The sequence below is a fragment of the Condylura cristata genome, unplaced genomic scaffold (genome assembly GCF_000260355.1).
Source record: "Condylura cristata isolate star-nosed mole 26May11 unplaced genomic scaffold, ConCri1.0 scaffold00011, whole genome shotgun sequence".
NCBI classification, from domain to species: domain Eukaryota; kingdom Metazoa; phylum Chordata; class Mammalia; order Eulipotyphla; family Talpidae; genus Condylura; species Condylura cristata.
The window spans coordinates 19,687,236-19,708,163 of NW_004567112.1; the positions used below are offsets into that span (position 1 = coordinate 19,687,236).

General features: G+C 35.5%; 1 protein-coding gene across 3 annotated transcripts in view; it reads right to left on the bottom strand.

The window, feature by feature from the left end:
* R3HCC1L (R3H domain and coiled-coil containing 1-like) overlaps positions 1-20,928 on the bottom strand; it is a 71,157-nt gene that overhangs the window by 2,532 nt on the left and 47,697 nt on the right. Inside the window, exons 4-7 of one of the 3 annotated variants that reach the window (XM_004680555.2) lie at positions 11,807-11,982; positions 7,193-7,263; positions 6,261-6,356; positions 5,630-5,770 (exon numbers count right to left, since the gene is read on the bottom strand). In XM_004680555.2, coding sequence (XP_004680612.1) covers positions 5,630-5,770; positions 6,261-6,356; positions 7,193-7,263; positions 11,807-11,982 — 484 coding nt within the window. Of the gene's footprint in view, positions 1-5,629; positions 5,771-6,260; positions 6,357-7,192; positions 7,264-11,806; positions 11,983-20,928 lie in introns of those variants that run through there. The other 2 variants (XM_012723405.1, XM_012723406.1) reach the window with 2 other exon arrangements.

The following is a 20,928-nucleotide window of genomic DNA, read 5'->3' on the forward strand; positions in this document are numbered from 1 at the left end:
AAGTCTCAAGGACCAAATACATGTAACTATAAAAGGAAATTCTAGTGGCACATGATATGAAGAAACCTTTAAGGACAAGTAGTCAATAAGCACAAAGAAATCGTGAAAATGTGCGGTATACACTCAGAAATAAAGAACATGAGCAGAGCAGAGAAAGAGCGGTTAGGATGAGACTTAACAATATTTTCTTCATTTAAAAGAGGAAGTAGAAGTTTGAAGAGGTCAAGTGAATTGTTTACGGTTACTTAAATCATTGAAAAACTGAGCATGGAACCTAGTCATCTTTAGTTCTTAAGCCAACATACTTTGTACTATACTGACATCTGAAAATATAATCTGAAAGATATACAAAGAAAAGGGGAAAAATTTGAAAATATAATGAGAGAAAAATAAACATGTTCTCTCTTAAAAAGAAAACATGTAATAGCTGACAGACTACATGAAAATGCTATTAACTTTACCTCCAACAATTAAAAAAAGTAAACTAAGAGAAAGCCAAACAGAAGCCAAAGGGCCAGGAACTAAAGAAGAATAGAAAAACAAGAGTGAAATGATTAACCTAAGGTTATTAACATGAGCTGGCCCTAGAGACTTTCATTTCCTAGTATGATAAATAAATTGGCAGAAATTACTATATTAAATGAGTTGATTGAAATCACTGCCTCTCACTGAGGCAACAGAAAGTGTTGAAGATTTTAAAAGGGCTAGTTTGGTGTTGTGTTCGAAAAGAAATAAAGGGATGCAAATTAAAACTTTCAAAATTTACTTCTATACTTAAGAACATAATGGGGAAAAAATCATCACAAAATCCACTTTCAGCCACCTCCAGAGTACTAATCAACATAAAGACCTGAAGTACAAGGTCTGGTCAAACTAATCTAATTGCCTTCTTTCATGAATTGACAAACCTGGTAGATCAAGGAGAATATAAGTTACCTCTTAATTTTAGCAAGGTTTTCGATTTACCAAGCATTTATATAATCATTAACATACTGGAAAGTACAGCCCAGATAACATTAAGTGTTAAGGGGGGAATTTAAGTACAGAGAGTGGAGTGATTATCTATGTCACCAAGATAATAAAAGATAATCAACACAAAGAACTAGGTACTATTTATTCAGCAGTAATGAATGGGCTGGTCAGTCCCAGGATTAACATTTTTGTCTCTTGACATAGGCCAGGGACAGAAGTTTATTTAAAAGCAGGTGACACCCAAACTATGGGTAATTACTGTATCACAGAAGAAAAATAATCACACTAACATGGGAGAAGTGTGGTTTAAAATGAAGGGACCTTCACATCAAGGGAGAGAAAGCACCAAGAAAATGCCAAAAGACCTGACTTTAAGTCAGCAGATGCAGCATTGCCCTTTGAGGGCAGTAAAGGTACCTGAAAAAACATTTCAGAAGTAACCATTGTGATTAATATTTTCTTACTACAGAAGACTAAATATTCTATAGAAATCACTTTATTTTTAAGTTCTTAGTGATTTAATTAAGCAAATTAGGAGAGAAAAGTATTTTTTACTTACTTTGTGCCTTTCAGGCCTGTGACCCAAAAGAGGGTCTTTTAGAATAATAATTATTATCTATTATAGTAAAAAGTTATCAAATAAAATATGGCAAGCTTTGAAAATGAGAAGAGAGCTTATTCTGAGAGGTAATGAGTTGTACTACTAATTTTAAGTCAGAATCAAGGTGTTTTGAGGAGTGGGACATGGGGAAATTTTACATGAATTGCCAAGTTAAAATGTGGTTTCCTTACTTAGCGTGAATCACTGGCTTAAAACACCTGTATTAAAGTCAAATACAGAGCACTCAGCAATGACATATGCTTTCATTTCCAACTGTTAGCATAACTTTGATGTGTTATACATTCTGCTGGACTAAAAAATACTTTCTCCATGTTCAAAGATTATTTCCTCCTTAAACATACAATATGATTTTCTTAAATCATTTTGGTACTTATTTCTTGATTCTTCCCAGAGTAGCTTTACTTTCTAAACTTCCTAAGGAATAAGACAGAGACTTCTCATTTAAAGGGTGAGAAGAACAAAGTGGGATGGAAAACTTAGCAGCAACAAATTTAAATCTCAAAATCACAAATCTCAAATTCATTAATTAGAAGGATTTCATGAATATTACTCAACTCCAAGTTTTATAAACTATCGAGGACTTGATGGGTTTCAGCATAGAATCATGAATGAATAAAGATTTATGAAGAGAAATGAAAAGAGCCAATTGCACTCATGTATTCCATTCAAAGAACTTGTACACTGAGTATCTTTGTGTGTCCCAGGCACTGTGCCTGACAGCAGAGTGCCTAGGAAACGATCTCTAGTATTGTTAATAAAAATGTGGACACCAGGATGACACACAGATTTAAATCCCCATCCTAATTCTCACCAGCTGGCAACATCACGTCAAAACACATTATGAACATCATGACTCACTAGCATGACTTGGTCTGTCATGGTCATGGACGGGGGCAGCAGTACATACTGCCTATCTATTATTAGCTTATGTTATAATGTGAATTAACTGTCCAACAGTGATATAAGCAACAATACATTGAATGTGTAAAGCACCTTTCTAAACCTTTTTACATATATTAACATATGTTGTGCTCAAAAAATGCTCCATGTTTAGGTTAAATCAAACATTACTTTCATTTTGTTGGGCACAGAGAGGTTTAAGAGACTTGCCTACAGCCACACAGCTAGTAAATGGCAGAAACTCTATTATGGCTCAGATTCCCTAGTCCAAATGATCAGCCACTGATCTTTATAGTTGAAAGTTGTGATAACAGAATGGTGTCCAGATGTTGCCTGTTTCTAAAGGAAAATGAGGAACCTGGTCTAAATTATCAACAGATTTAAGCTAGACTAAAGAAGAATTTGCTACAGCAAAAGCTCTTACCATGAAAAGGTAACAAAAAAAGTCTGTATAATTTATTTCTGAAGGTCTTAAAATTTATTTCTGGGGAAAATAATGTTAATTACCCCTAAAATCCTTCAAAGGGGATTACAGTTAATATAGAAGGAGTATGAGTTTTAACAAAAGGCCTAGGTTCAAATGCTTCTCAATTTATCAGCTGGGTGACCTTAGGCCAGGTACTTAACTTCTCTGGGCGAGCTCTACAAACTAGAGATAATACTATCCACCACAATGTTATCATAACACAATGACATCATAATATATTACATTGCCCAAGTTTCCTTCCAATCAACAAAAAATATTTTAATGGCTTTTAAATCTTGAAATCTTCACAATGAATCAAGAGAGGCAACAATAACTTAAAATACAAGATTCACATTTTCTTCCTTATTCCAGGCACAAACCCACATTAGACTGTAAATCTTACAGGAAGGAATAAAATCTTCCTATCTCTGAAATTCTCCTAAATAGGGAGCACAAAGCTTTGCACAGGGCAGGCACTTAAATGAACACCAAATGTAATGATAGATTATCATAGGAAATTTAAAATAAAAGAGAGTAATGACAAAAAATAGGCACTACAATCTGTTTTAGACTCACTATATAATGATATTGCTACCATTACTAATAAAAACAGCAGCAGCTAACATTTATCACATACTTATGGGTCTATAGAAATAAGAAAGAGAGCATCTGTATGGTTTCTGGAGATAATTAAATGTTTTTCATTGATTATCTCATCTGATTTCCATTTTATGGATGAGGAAACAGAGGCCTCCAGAGAATGACTTGGCCATGGTCTTACAGCCAATGAACAACAGAATTAAGATACAGACCCAGGAAATCTAACTGCAGACTTTATAATGCTAGCTACCGCTATACTGGACCCTTCTCCTATACTGGGAGAAGAGCTGGACAAAAATCTTTGCTTTCTTAATAGCTAGACAGTACTTCTAATTGCCACAGAAAAAAACTCTTTAAGTGAAGAACCTAGGACTCCATAAAGGCAGATATAAGAGTATCTGCTCAATACATAAAGAAGCCAGAAAGAGATCTGGATATATCAGATAGATCAGGAATTTTCCATACACATTTTCTCAGATACGAAGAATGAGAAAGCTCTGGAGCATAATAAAGGAAGAATCCTCTATCATCTGTACAGTCTCAGCACCAATGCTTAGGAGGAACTTACATCATGGGGTTTCTATTCACAGCTAAATGTCTCCTTTTAAAAATTAAGGAGTAGGTCACCCAATTAACCAACAGTCTCATTTTTAGTAGCTTCACTGAAATGTCCTTTGTATAGCAAGGCATTAAAACAACTACTTCAAATGGAGCTGCAAACTGACGTGCCTAGAGAGAAATAGAAAGAACATTCGAAGATATCCATGCAAGATGACTGCTGTAGTATCTGTAGAGATACAGGTGATATTACACTCATAGGTAAGCATGATACACTGCAAAAAGAGACACATCTCCTTTTATAGATGCACTATTATTACCCTCTATTGATCTTCTAAGATAACCAGGGCTATCAGAGAAATCATTTTCCTCAGAGACAACCAATTAATAAAGGGTTAAGAACACTGCACAATCTCCTTTAATCTAGTCCTACTATTGCCAGCTGTAAAAAAACCAGAGGAATCCTCCCATTTCTATAGTCTGTAAAAGACCTTTAAATGAAAGTGCATTGGAAACTCAATACTGCCTCATTATAATCATTAAGGTTTCAAAAATTAGTTGGTTTCAACTCTGAAACTCTAGCACCTGCCATGACATACTCTGTCACTGGTTATCTGGCCAGTGCAGCTGAGAGTCCACAAGCTGCCTGCTATCACCAAAGCAGAGTGGACAGGAAGTATTAATAGCCTTGTTAGACCAGCTATAAACAAGGAGTTTGAAACTTCAATTCATTTAAAGGAAAAATGAAGTTACTTTTTGGTAAGTGGAATTTTCAGAATAAATTGTCTTCACAGATTCCACCATTTGTGGGCCTGCAGATTGAAAAAGTACTCAAGTGCAAAGCGGGATTCCCAAGCCTTTACATACAAGTCACTAGTAGCCTACAAAGGGGAGAGAGGATTTTACCCTTGACTTCAAAGTGTTTGTGGATCAGTCAAAATATTTAAGAACTTTTTTAGATCCTGAAAAAAAATCACCAGATTGGCTCCATTAGAGTACATCTAGATTAACCTATCAAGACTGTCATTAGTGGGGAAAATATACCTCCTATAGTTATCATCATCAATGTCAGCTGCCGTTTTTCCTGTTTGTCTTCTCTCTGAGATCAACCCTTGGTAACAATAACATTACTGCCTAGTGAAATCGTAGCAAATGATGATTTTTCTTTCTTTATCTGGGAGTCTATAAACACTTTCACAGGAAAATTTTTCTCAAGAATTGGAGCCAGTACTATGGACAAAGCTATGGATGAACTGAGAAGACGGAGCCTATCTCTTGGAAAACAACAGCAGGCACATGGATTAGGATGCCTTGGTGTGTGGAACAAGCAGACAAATCCTGAAATGTCATCCCCTAAATATAAGGCATGAAAACAATTTCAATACCCTTGAAAGGCTTCTGGGAAACGAAAATGACAAAATGGAATGAGCTTCATTTGTTTTTATTTTTTTACACATGCCTTAGAGTGAGCTCTAAAGGGACTAGAGAAGAATGTCATAACTTCAACTTACCTCGGGCTGCTTGTAGTTTCTTGAGCTCTGCTTCCCTTTCAGATTTGCTCTGCTTACTTCGAACCCCAAGGGCACTGATGACTAACCTTCTGGCTAGGGCTGCGGAAGTCTCAGGGCGCTCCTTTGCAGGCTGGAGGAATTCTGAAAGGGAGAGAGGGTGGGGGTAGTAGGGAGTAAGGAAGAGAAAGCACTCTAGCTCCGAGTGATTTAACTCAGTAATTAACATACAAAAAGACTAACAAGGGCTGCATCAGCAGTAATTAATACAAGCCTGATAGATGACGGTCAGAGGAAATTAACATGGCAAAGCACAAACAACTCTGGCTTCATTATCTGTATTAACACAATTTCTTACAGTGACTCTATCCAGCAGTTTAACAAGAGGTAAACTTGGTAAGATGTCACCAGAAAGGGTGCTGCTGCTTTGCTGCTGCATCTCCCACATCTCCCACTCTCTCCAGGTAGTGGCTACTCAAAGGCCCTATTTCACCACAGCCTTTTCTCTTTTCCTTTAAAAATGTATTTCCTTTAACACTAATAAAAAGTCTTTGGAACAATGGATGCTGCACAGCTATGAGAAAAAAGAAAGTAATACCACTATCAACAAGGAAAAAACCAATTACAGGCTCACCTGCATAAGCTCTAGCCTTGGCCTTGGCAGCTCTTGTGGCCTGTGACAAGGGCCGGGTCTTCACCATGGTATGTTTACTACCCAGAGCGTCACGAGCTGTAGAAGAAATGGAGGAGAGTGATGCAAAGCGAAAATTTAGGGGGAGTTCTTAGAAGGTATTTCCTAGACGTGTGTGTTTTTTTTTCCCCTTTCCTGACAACAAAAGAGATGAAAACTCGGGAAATCCATAAGGAACAAGTTAACTTGGCAGTGATTACGTTAGATGAGGGATCAGCAAACTATGGCTCTGTGACCATATGGCTTTATTATCTATTCAAGCACCTGTTTTCAGACATAGAAACCTCCCGAACCAGCTTTGCCAGTTCCTGTGCATACTGTCTACTGATACTTTCTAAAACAGCAGTTAAATCGGGACAGAGATCTTATGACACACAAAGCCTAAAATATTTACTAGTAGCCCCTTTGCACACCCCTATTCTAGGTGGATCAGACAAGAATCAACATCTCTAATTTCTTTGATGTCTCCACATGTTTCTATCCTGAAGCTGATGATGGATGTAAAATGGTCTCATCATGTACTTAGAATGTAGGTATTATAATTTCTCACTAGATATGTTTAGGGCTGCTTCAAATTCATCTATGGTGGGAAAAAATCTTAAGTATGAGATTTATTAACAGTGGCTTCTTTTCTACCTAAAACCTTTTTATGTACTATAACTGACAGTTATGTGGCATATAACCTCCAAAGCAGTTGACTCTCCAAAATATCACTGGCTTATGGTATAAAGGGAGAAGAGAAACACATAGGTGGCAAAATCTGTATCTGCCAATTACCTATATGGCTGAATAAAATACCAGTTGGGGAGAGAAATAAAGACAACAGCAAGAGGAAATAAACAGTAAAAGAATATTGAAATTCATTGAGTGAATACCTGTAATAGGACTGGAGAACACTCCTAAAGCATGTGTATCATCTACCCATTTTATATCAAATCCTTTCTTTCTGCAACAAAAGAACACAATTTTATGTCTTAAAGTAGAATTTACTTTCATAAAGTCTCATAAAACTTATCATTGTCATGATAAGACAATGTTAAACACTCAACAAGCACAAGGTGGAATGAGGATAGTAACACAAGAAACAACCTGGAGGACAGAAAAAGCCACTACATTTTAAAAGCATAATACCATCATAAAGAAAATACCTGGGAGTATTTTACATCCTCAACCATTTTATAGACATCAACTCATTAATCCTCAAGTCCCTTGAGGAGGCAAAGTATTTAATGCACTATTTACAAGAGATGTTCTTCTAAGTATGGAAGAAGAAGAGGTGGAAAAAGAAAGCAAACGTAGGGATCAACAAAGGAGGAGATAGCAGGGAAGGCCAAAAGGATTTATTTAACACAAAATGGGCTCAAGGACAAAGACACAGAGACAGTGAGAGACAGCTCATTCAACGTAAAATAAAAAAAAACAAGTAATGGAGAAAAAGTAAACTACAATTAAAGAGGCTGACCTTTTCTCCCCCTTACTATAGGAAAAAAAAAAAGCAAGAAAGGGGAAAATAGAAAAGATTGTGGCAAAGTCAGAAAATTCAGGATAAAAGAAATCAAGATAAGAGAAATACCAGGCCAGATTAGAAAGATCCAAGAAATGAACGTGTAAGTACTAAAAACCCCCTTTATTCTGGAGCAGAGCTGTCTAGTGAACACAAGGACTGTCAGGATGATATGACTATTATTTTCTCAGGATCTTAAAACGTTCATGGACTCGCACAGGATTTTGAAAGCACAAGGTTTTGAGGGTCAGATATAACTGGTCTTAGGTTCTGCCTCAATAGGTGGGCAGGTTTAACCATTCGTGAAGATCTGGTCATTTGTGGTGAACAATGTTGTTGTGGAAGTGAGATGATCCATGATAAAGCAAAGAACATGATGTTGAACACTTAGTGGGCATTTAACAAATGAATGACGCTCGTTATTTTTTATTATTACTAGCAATATTCATCTGGAAGATTAATAATATTGATGAAGTGATTAAAACATGAAGCTGACTCTGATAATTGACTCACAGATATGTTATGACAGGTATTTTGCACTTTATAACTTTATTTTTATAAAGCACTACAGTTAAAAAAAAAAAAAGACAACTGCTAAAATAGCTTTTCTCTTTACCCAATCAAGAAAAAAATTCCTTTGAAGGAAAAAAGAAGGCTTTGAAAGTTAGTTAAAAAATTTCCTGAATGTAAGGTTTAGTTTGACCAGTGCATACAATGACTACAGGGGTTGGTTCAAAAGTTCAATACTGTGAAAAAGTTCAATGGTAAAGGTCTGTGTTATAATAGTTTATAAAAAGGCTAGAAAACTACCAAGATGGGTTCTGAAGGGTCTTTTAGACTTTGGAATTTCACAATCCTTTAAAATGCTTCTCTCTTTTGGGAATCTTTTTGGGTTTTACTGAAAAATGATATTACAGGTAAGATCAGGATGAAATAAAACAATGGGAAGTTAATCATTTGTAAAAACTAGCTAATTTCCAGGAGATTCTAGACATCAATAAAACTGATACTTAGTTTTGAAGATCATCATCATTATTAAGGACAACGTAAAACAATGCTAATCTGTGAGTTCGTAAAACAATGCTAATCTGTGAGTTAATCTTCTTACCGCTTTAAAAAAAAAACCTACATGTTTTATATGGAACATGCATTGACAGTGAGTCTTAATATAACTATAACTATTAGATTGGCCTACACTGTATGTTTAGAGTAAAATCTACGGCAAATTGTTCCTTGCCCTTTCAGGATTCAATCTGATAGTATAGAACTGATACTCTCCCCAACCAAATACAAGTGAGGTACTTGGCTGCTAGTTTTGTCTGTTCTAGACTTTATAGAAAAATAGGATGCTGAATTTTGTACGTAAGTTTTACTGAAGATAGCCACGCTAATTTGTTTATGTGTTGTTTTTGGCTGCTTCTGTGCAACAATGGCAGAGTTACATCTGGCCCATTATATAACAAAAACTGGAGGCTAACTCCCAATTCATATAGATTATAAATTCAAGACATATACGAATCAAATTTTAAATTTAATTTTATGGTTTCAGACATAGAGCCTAGTTCTTTTTTAATATCAGGCTTAGAGCAGTAAAGTATAATCCTTAGTACTGACTTTCTTTCAGAGCCTGAAAATCTTTTTCTTAATAGTTTTCTTGCTGGATTATTTCTTTACTCCCAAAACTTATTTTTTCTTGTATGTTAGAGATATAAAGGTAGTCTTCTGTCTCTTTAAGTTCTCCTATATGTGTACATGTAACAGCTGTTCTAAAACCTACTTGTATCAGTTTCAACTTATAATTTTACTACACAATTTAATAAAATTAACCCAATGAAATAAAAGTGTGATAAAAAAGAGTTGGTATATCTATAGAAACACAGTTAAGAGCTTTGAATGACTAAAGAAAGGTGAAGTCACTAAAAAAATCCAAAAATCTATTATCATTTAAGTTTGGACAAAACAGCTATTAAAGACAGCAAACATTCTAAACTATAAGGAATATGCACTCAGAAAGAATGTTAAACTTCTTGCTCTACTTTAAAGACATGAAGCTGGAAATAACAGGTTAAAATTATAAGGAATAATTAAAAGAACTCTTTACCAAAAGGCTAGCAGCTCAAAAAATAAATAAATAAATAAAGGCCTTGTCACCATAATAAACACTTGCAAGTGAACGGTCATTTGCAGGTATTAAACTATTTGAGACACAGTACAATCTGTATTTTTTTTTTTTAACCATTTTACGCTGGACCATTTCTATGCAAGTGGTGTGAACAGCCTCAAATCAATAATTTAATTTAGTGTTCCTGGGCTGTTAGCACCCCAGGTGCTTGGCAAAAGAAAATACATAGCCTTTCCGTAGAAATCCTTTTCTTTTGTTGTAGACCTCAATTTCCATAAACAAAATTCCAAGGAAAATGATCAGTTCATAATAAATAAATCAATAACTCTCACAATCCTGCCTTCAACCCCCAAAAACAAGGCGCTATGATCAAACTTATAGAGACAGAAGTAAAGGAACTTCAGTTAAGAGAATTATCAGATACAGAATAAATGAGGTCTGCAATTAAAAATCCTTAATGAAATAAAAGAAAAAAATCTTTAAAATACTTGGAGAAAACAAGAAATTAAAAAATGACCATGAAGATTTTTAAAAAGAAACAACAAACTTTGAGAAATAAGATTTAAATGTTCAATGTGATTTAACAGCAACTTATAAACAGCTAATGAAAAAAATACTGAAATGGAAACTAAAGCTTAAGTTACATTCTGAAATTATTCAGAATGTAACAAGTAGAGCTGGAAAACATAAAAGAGAGATAAAGTAAAAATTAAATGAAAGGTCTATTAATATTTAATTGACATCTTAAGAGAAGGCAAAGGGACAGAGGCAATATCTGAGACAATGTCTCAAGAGCAACATATTAATGTATTCTCCAAATCAATGAAAAACACTACTGAACACTGATTTAAGAAGCACAACCAATCTCAAGAATAAATTATGAGAAACACAAATACGCCAGATAGCATCCAAAAAGAAAACACAGTACATTCAGAAACAACCATTTTTAGACATTAAGCTGGTTTCTCAACATTCAGAGTGTAGGACAGAGCAGATAGCTTCAAATTTCTGCAAGAACAACTGCCATCCTAAAGTTTTATACCCAGTAAAAATATCTTTCATGAACAAAGCCCAAATAAAGTCATTAAAAACAAACTGAACCTGTTATTAGCAGACTGCTACTAAATTAAGTGATAAAGATTTTAAGTCCGTGCAGTAAGAAAAAGATTTCTGATGGAAAATACAAGATGCAAGAAGAATAAATGGAAAACATAGAAAGTGGATAAATCTAAACACTGAATAACCACTGTAAGGTCAAGTGAAATCTAAAAGAGAAAAGAGAAGAACAAAGATATAAATAGCATATATTTTGTGAATGGGAAGACTGGAATTAGGGAATGGAATTAAAAATCCCTACAGTTCTTGGAAAGCGGGTAAAAAGCATTATTTTTAGCCATTCGTAAGTTTAGCATGCATCTGTAATTTCTAAAATAACCAAAGAACAGAAAGAGCATCATTTCCCCCTCCCAAAATGGAATGAAAATAAGAATACCTCATCAATCCAAAAGAAGGCAAGAAAGAAGAGAAAAAGATGGAACAAGTAAACACATATAAAAGGAAGTCAGGTATACATCCACATACATCAATAATTACAACAAATATAAATGTTACCAACTGCATTATGAAAATAGATTCATGAGTCATCACTTCTTAAATCTAATATGGGGTAGAGAATTTTTAGGGAAGCTAGAAGATGGAATAGTTTGTACAGAAGATTTTCAATGAACTTGGAAAAGACAACAAACTTAATGCTAAAATAAACATCAGGGAATACAAAAACAAGAAGTGACTTTTCAGAAGAAACTTAGAAAACTGCAACCCACCTTTCCTAACATTCCTCACAATTTGCAATTTGTTACTTACTGGTAACAGCAGAAAATCCGTAGAAGGTCTTCAGTACGAAATTCTTGGGGAAAGTCATAAATTTCAATAACATGTGGGAATTCACAGTCACTGAGATCAATATCAGAAACTTTGTGGTTGTAATAATCAAAGTTAGGTTCCTGGATGCTTTCTCTGTTGTTCATATTTCCTGATAACTAGAGAGGTGAAAGCACATAAATGACTGTTGTATCAGGTCAGAGCTTTCCCATAGCTTTCCCATATAAACAATTCTCATTCCCATTATGAACAATATATAGCTTCCCATATAAACAATTGTCTATGTCTATGTATACACTGCCTCAACTTTTAGCATTCTCTATGTTAATGCTGTTCATGACTACAATAATGACCAGAGATCTATCACCAAGTTAATCTTATACATGTCAAGTACTTGAAAAGGTGTTGAATTTTCAGTGAAGGCAATATACGAAACTTAGCCTCTATCCATCAAATGACACGCGAGAAAATGTACAATGATTAATCAGTTATAAATGGTACAACATAGAAAATGAATTTCAGAAAACAGATGAAGAAGTGAATTAATAACATTTGTTTTATTTGAGTTTATTGATCAGGCTCATCTCATAGTTTCTTTTCTGGAACTGAACAAAAACAAGCCAACATTTTTAAAAATCAAAAAACTGTTAACCCATGTTCACTGTATGTATTAAATAAGGCAGCTTACAAGGGAATTTAAGAAAAATGTTATGAGATGATGCAGTAAGTGCTTAGCATACTGCCTGGCACATACTTTAAACAAATTTTAACTGAGAGCTAACTCTATGCTTAGGATATAGAAAGCAGGAAGAGAATATTCCTTTCGCTGTATTAATGGGAGCTGAAATAAATGGTAACTTTTTTTAGTTCACCAGAGAGCTGAGTACGCAAGACAATCAAGGAGATTGAAATCCACAGAATGACAAGTCCTTCTAAAGAGAAACAGAACACATAAACTGTTTGTCATCGGCAAATCATGGGAAGAAGTGGTCATGTTAGAAGTGGCAAGAAGATACCAGTTAAACTTTTAACAAAATCTTAAAACTCTATGGTGGGATAGTGTTTCAGTTTAGAATAACTTCAAGACAATGGGAGTCTGTAATCACTTGCAAGTCCATTTTTATGCCAGCATCATACTGTCTTGATTACTGTGGTTTTATAATAGGTTTTGAAATCAGGAAGTCTGAGTTTTCCAACTTTGTTCTTTTTTTCAAAATCACTCTGGCTATTCTGGGTCCCTTGCATTTCCATATGAATTTAAGGATCAGTTTGTCAATTTCTGCAAAAAAAGAGCAGCTGGGATTGTGTTGAATATGTAAATCAATTTGGGATGTATCTTAACAATATTAAAAATAGAGGAACATGGGATGTCTTCCATTAATTTGGGTCTACTTTAACTTCTAGCAATGTAATTTTCAAAGTACAAGCTTACACAACTTTTGTTAAATTTATTCTTGACTTTTTTGCAAATGGAAATGTTTTCATTTCATTTTGGATTTCTGATACTGATTTTTTTAGTTGCTTTGCAAAAACCAAACTAAACAAAGCACTGTATGTTCATGCATTGATAAACTGGGTCTAAAATGTATCATGAGAGGTAAACAATGTCTAACTACAAACTATTTTTGAAACATAAATCCTAACAACAGATTAAAAAGAGGAATGTAAAGACAGGGAGGATGGTTTGATAGGAAAACCTGATGATGTTCTGCTCTAGCCTCGTCAGTAGAATTGGACTGCACACTTAGATATCATTTTTGACATAATTATTAACCTTTGTGGCTTCTGGAACTAAAGAAATTTGTTAATAAGAGCAAAACGGTTTATTACTCTACATTTCATGGGACAATATAGTCCTACATAACCTAACAACAGGGATACATTTTGAGAAATGCATCATTAGGCAATTTCAACACTGTGAAAATGTCATACAGTCTATTTACCCAAAACTAGATGATACCAACAACTACGTATCTAGACTATGTGGTATAAGCTACCACTCCCAGGCTACAAATCTGTATAGCATGTTGTACTGAATACTGCTGGCAATTTTAGCACAATGGTATTTGTGTATCTTGACATATCTAGACTTAGAAAAGGCACAGAAAAAGTAGTTTAAATGATTAAAAACAGGACACCTGCATAGGGAACTTAACATGAGCGGAGCGTGAATGTAAAGGCCCAGAGCATTATTATGCACAACTGTAGACTTTATAAATATTGTACACTTAGGATGCACTGAAGTTATTAAACAATATTTTTCTTTCTTCAATAAATTAACCTTAGTTGCTATGTTTTTTAATTTATAAACCTTTAATTTTTTAAAACTTTTTCACATTGTTGTAGTAACATTTTGCTTAAAACATAAACACAACTGTGCAAAATTATTTTTATATCCTTATTATATAAAATTATGAGATTTATATAAGATTTTTACCTGTTCTTAAATTATTTCATTATTATTTTGTACTTTTAAAACTTTTCGTTAAAAACACACAAACACATGAGCATATGTCTAGACAGGGTTGGGATCACCAGTATCACTGTCTACCACCTCCACATCTCATCCCACCGGAGGGTTTTCAGGGGTAAAAACTTACAGGAAGCTGTCATCTCCTCTAAAGATACCTTCTTCTGTGATACTTCCTGAAGGACCTGCCTGAGGTTCTTAAGTATCACTCTTTTCAGAAGTATGTCCATGACAGTTTGTTTTGTTCTTTTTTTTTTTTTAATTTAGCCTTGCTTATAAGCAAATTAATACCTCATGAACATTCCTCACCATTAGTGAAAATATTCCTCTCTACTAGTTGTTGGGAGTCCTTATCTTCAAATTTACAGTGGTCTGCAAAAAAAACTTCTGCTAAATCCTTCACTGAATTTTCCTTGAGGTTCTTACTTCTCTAACTTTCCTTTTCTCTGATGTCTTCTGCTCCAGTTTCAACAACTGATTAGCCACTTTCTCAAAAGTCACTTCAGCGCCTCAGTGGCATCTTCATTTATACCCAGGTTAAAACTGTTTGCCATTTCAACCACAGCCTTGTTGATCTGCAACCTTCTCATCCTTGGAAAGTCCTTTGAAGTCACAGAAGAATGCATTTCAGACTCCAGATGCCACTCACACACTCACCCCTAGGTAATAACACAAAGCAAGGGTTTTTGCCCAAGCAAGGTTCCTAAAGCAGTTATTAGTTATTGTAATCCTTCCACAATTTTATCTATGTCTTCTTCAGTTGCAACAATAGCCCAAGTAAAGATCTTCTCAAATAGTTAGTTCTTCAAGCTGCTATAAATCTTTCACCATTGATGGGGTCAAAGAGGTATATTTGTGGGAAGAAATACCACTTAAATAATGAAGTGAAGATCACCAATAAAGGAAGATGTTTGGAAAGAAATCTTGAAAGCAATGTTATTCTCCAAATAGTACTTCCATTTTGCTGGCACAGCAATTCAAGAGGGCACCATGGGAGAGGACCTGGGTCACTCATGACTGTTTATTGCACCTGTAGTTACATTGGTAGTGTGTGCCTACGGATGTATGCTTGTAGGCTTTGGGCTTCTCACTGAGCCACCTCACAAAAAATTTTTATTTGTAGCCTGCAAAAAACATTACCCCCAAGCAAAACTGTAATCCTGTTCTTAAAAGTCCTGGCCTCCCAGTAGATGAAAGTCCGCTCAGGCATTCCACTTCTAGAATAGAGAGGTCTCATCCATACTGAGTATTTGCTTTTGCGAGTATTTTCTTTTCAGTTTATCTAGGGTTCCAAAACTTTTCCACCTGCCTTTACAACAGCAATGGCAGACTCACCATTCACGTTCACATTAACTAATGAATAATGACTGTTGAATCATTTAAACCACCCAGAGCTAGCAGTAAATTTAATTCTTAGTCATGGCCAGTCTTACCTGTCAACATTACAAAGAAAAAAAATTTTTTTAAGATTTATTTATTTGTGTATACAGAACTGGGGTGCAGGCCAGAGGCTCCGGGGTGGTGAGAGGCTTCACCAGAGACAGAGTGGGGAACAGAACAGGCAGATCGACGAAGTACACTGCTGAGGGGAGCAGCGGGCGGGTCAGGAGAGGTCTGCCATGCCATGTGGTCACCTCTGGGGCAGGCGGGAATCAAACTCATGTGGAAGCGGCTTTAGATTCTCAGTGCTGTGCTTTAACTCGCTACACCACCAGGAAGGGCCCCAGAAGCAGATCTTTTAACAGCTTCCATCACTTGTTCTTGTTCCTCAAGATAATAACGATGGTGGAACATACCTGACTGGCAATAACAATCTAATTTCCCACTTTTACAATCCTTAATCATTTTAAATTTTGTTTCCAGATCACTCACTCTACATTGCATCTTAGTGGCAATATTGCCAGCGGACTTTGTATGCTTAGGGGTCAAGAACTAAAAGAAATGAGATTAAATTAAGCATGAATGGTGGTGGAGGTGCAGGAAGAAGTGATATGCTCAAGAGATGCAGTAAACACAACATGTGTGAAGCTGATACGGGCATAAAATGTTATGAAGGATATAATGCCACTAGGCATTATGGATTTTCGGACCACAGTTTCATATGTAATCAATCAGTGATCACCAGGCTCTCCCTGGTGAAGCAACAGGTTAAACACCACATTATGAACCTCTCCGAAGCCACTGCAGCACAAGTTCGATCTCAGGCCAGGGAGGTGACCCACATGGTGCGGCAGACCTTTTCTGACCCGCCCGCTGCACCCCTCAGCAGTGTACTTTGTCAATTTGACTATTCTGCTCCCTACTCTGTCTCTGGTGAATCCTCTCACCCACCACACCTCTAGCCTGTATCCCAGTTCTGTAAGCATAAATAAATAAATCTTTAAAAAAAAAAGTTATGTAGCATGTGACTGTAAAGCCTCTAAGTCACATACTTCTGGCCAGTTTTTCCTTAACACTCAGACTTGACTAATATCAGGGACCCCTAACTTTTCCTAGAAGGAGGAAAAACTCCATTTCTTCCTTAGTACTGATATTGTTGGGATCAGCTTACATTTCTACCTGTAATATATTATTTGTGGAGGTACAGTGGCAGGTAGGAGACAATACAGTTAATGACACTTTCACTACTAAGAATCTGAGCAAAACCTACAAGGGGACCTTAAGAGAGTAAAGGAAAGAGGAATATGTGGCACAGAAAAGGGTAATTATCTAAGAAGAAATGAAAGGAGGAGCAGAGAGACTGAAGGGAAGTGGATTTTAGGGGAGGGGCACTGTCATAAAGGGATTAGACATAGCAGGATAGCCAGCTTTAGGAAAAGGCCCCAAAATGCCTAGACACCTCAGCAATTAGACCTACACTGTCCCAAACACACAGTGGTTGCCAACCACTGTGACCTGAGTACTTCAAGTGTGATAGTGCAAATGGTCATGTTTTAAGTATAAAATACAAACTGGACTTCAAAGACTTAATAAAAATATGTAAAATACTGCATTAATAATTTCCTATGCTGGTATCATGTTGAAATAATATTTTGGGATATATCAGATTAAAAATACATTATTAACTTTACCTGTTTTATCTTTGTTTAATGTGCCCAATAGAAAACTTTATACGCCTAGCTCAACATTGGACACTTGCATCATATTCCTACTGCAGACAAATGAAACATTTACTGTAAGTCATAAGTGAAACCTTCAGTCAATGTGAAACTTCTATATTGTAAGATCCACACATAGAGTTTTTTTCTTTTTCTTTTGTCTAAGAACTGTTTGACAGAGCAACAACAGAGGGAGAGGATTAGAATCTGATTCATCCTGATTCTTCTATTACAGACCCAGGGAGAGTGTGCAAAAAAATCAGAGCAAATAATTTTCACTCATAAATCACAAACATTTTAGGATTTTTATCAGTGATCTATCTTGTTATTAATGACGCATAACTGAGATAGGAGTATTCTTTCATATGTACAGCCTTATTCCACAAAACCACTGAGTTAAAAGTTATTTTCCCTGAAGCGAGGGGCTTAAAATTCTCATAGTCTACAGCCTAATCTAAAATGTCTATAAAATATTACCTGACTTGCTATGATGCCAATACCCCCTGATGCCACTATGTAGAGGGGAAAAAGTAAAGAGTTTTGAGCTCTTTGCTGTTTTTTGTTTTGTTTTTTAGCTTATTTATTTGATCCTTGGCTCCTCAGTACACAGAAGAAGAAACAAAAAGTTCTTAAGTCATAAGAGAGTTTCTCTCCTCAAACAAAAACTAGTAATATACTGTATTATTATAGAGTACAATTTTTATTTTAAAATTTTAAGATTATAACGCAGATGGATGTATAGGGTGGGCTGTTATTATTATCTTGATGGAGAACTACATCAGAGATACTAAAGGATTATCCCTAAGGTTACAGATCAAATTACTGACAAAGTATAAATCATAACTCAGGCCTCTTGGTTGCTCATCAGTATTCCTTCCATACATGATGAAACGGCCTTAGAGTGAGCACAATCAGAAACAGTAGCTATAGCAATGTTCAGTCAACTAATTCTTTGATTAAAGAATTATGGATAATAATCTGCTTTAATAAGAAGGACGAAAGGTTCAGAACGGAGGGAAGGAATGACCAAGGGAGGATCAATGGCAAAGTTCAAAAGACAACTAAGATTTGCTGATTTCTTTCTACTCCTATATTCTAGATAGCATTTGGACTTATAGGTTAAATTTCCAAAAACACTTTGATCATGTCATTCCTTTGATCAAAAATCTTCAGTGGCTGTATTTAATCTGGTTCCACTCTACCTATGGTATTCAGAACAACAGCCTCTCAAAGACGTCTACGTCCTAATCCTCTTAATCTGTGAGTATGTTACATGGCAAGGAAAAGTAGGGTAGCAGAGGAAATTAAGGTTACAAATCAGCTAACTGTAAAATATTATCCTGGACTGCACAGGTGGACCCAGTCTAATCACAAGGTCCTTAAATGCAAAAGAGCCTATAGAAGGAAAACTCAAGTGTCAGATGACACTTGATAAGAGGACAAAGACTCCACTGATAAACTAGTGGTTTTGAAGATGGAAAGAGGTCCCAAGCCAAGAAATGTGCCTTCTGGAAAAGTGCCTTCTAGTCTCTAGAAAGGAATGCAGTCCTATCAATATCTTGATTTTGGGTCTTGTAAAACCCACTTTGGTCACATTCCACAATTATAAAATAATAAATTCATGTGAAGATACTAGTTTGTAGTGATTTATTGTAACAGCAACACTGAACTAATATACTATCTTCCCAGCTTTTAAAAGCATATACATTGATTTTTATTTATTTATGCATACAAGAACTGGGTTTGCAGCCCAGAGACAGAATGGGGAGCAGAACAAGTAGAAATATACTGCTGAGGAGAGCAGAGGGGGAGACAGGAGAGGTCTGCCGCGTTATGTGGGTCAGCTCTCTAGCAGGGAATCAAACTCATGCTGCGGTGGCTGGTGACAGCTTAAATCAATAGCACTGCTACTTTAACCCCTGCACCCTATATTTCCAGCTTTATCTCAAATCATCCCTTAAAATATGCTAATTCCAACCAAAGACTAATACTCACACTGCCTAAACACCTTGCTTCCTCCTGCCTGTTGTTTTGGTCATGCTATTTTACAAATGTTGATTGATATCTTTCAATTTGCACATCTCAAAAAATACTATTCTCCAAAGAAATAAATACTATATGCGAAGTTCCTCAAAGCAGGTATATGACTCTTCCTTTATGCTCCTACAACATTTACTTCATGTGCACAACTTCTATAATACTCATCACACCTTATATACTAGACCTGTCTCTTCCTCCACTGTGATCATAAACCCACCCAACACTCAATGTATGTTTAACATATATTAGAAAAAGAACTTTGAACAAATAATTTTTATATGTAATAAAGATATGAGAAGAAAGTATTATCAGTGGGTAGAGAAGAACAAACTGTGCTTACTCTTCTTCCCTGCTAAAGTAAAGAAAAACTACATAGAAGAAGCACAGAAAGGGACTACATAGAAGGAACAAGCGAAAGGCATGCAGGAGTGTGGTATTCACTAAACAGCTCATTGTGGCTACACTAAGTGCTCAGGGGAGTGATGGGCTTAATTGTGTCTTGCCAAATTAATCTTCAAGTCCTAACTCCCAAAATCTCAGAATATGACTATATTTGGAGATAATGTCTTTAAAGAGGTAATTAAGTTATATATATAAAAAAAAAGTCATTTAGGATAGATTCCAATCTGTTATGAATGGTATCTATACAAAAAGGAAATCTGGATACAGATGTAAGACCAAGAGAAGACAGCAGGAAGATGGCCATCTACAAAACAAGGAACAAGGCTTCAAAAGAAACCAACTTTGTTGAAACCTTGGTTTTGGAATTCTGGCCTCCAAAATTGAGAAAACAAATGTTTGTCTTACTTTGCCAAAACCAATCAGGGGTTCTTTTTCTCACTACCTTAGCAAACTAAAACTGGCTAAAAAGGAAGGTTGGTTGTACAGTTGCTTCATCAACATTTCTGATTCCATAATTCAACTACTAGGGGCATGTCATGTTTATTCTATATTTCTCTCACTACACACATTATCATGCACAAACTAGGCATTCAATAAATATTTGTGGAACAAATAAAATACACAAGCCTCCAGTTAATTACTTTGTCCAAATATATGCTTGACTGATTCCAGAGAGCCTTCATCAAAGAGGATATGATTTATAAAACATATATTTTTTAAATGATTCTGGATGGCATTCTGAAATTTGAAAAAATCACATATTTTCCTACCAACAAACTTTAATTGCTCTGGTTATATAAATCATGCAGAAAATCCAAATTAATAAATTATAAAAGGAAAACAACAATAAAATTTCAAAATAGATCAGCTAGACTTATGACAGTGACAAATTTAGGACCTGAATCTGGGAGCAGTCTGTATAGTTCACAAGCTGTTTCCAGCATGGAATGCTTTGCTCCTGCTCCTTCCTCTCTTTCTATCTTTAGTTCCTCTTGAAGCTTTCCTATGGAATTCAATTTGGTGTCTCTCCCTTCCCTTCTACAACTACATCAAACCACTCAGCATTTTCATATACAGCTGATTTATCAATTAAT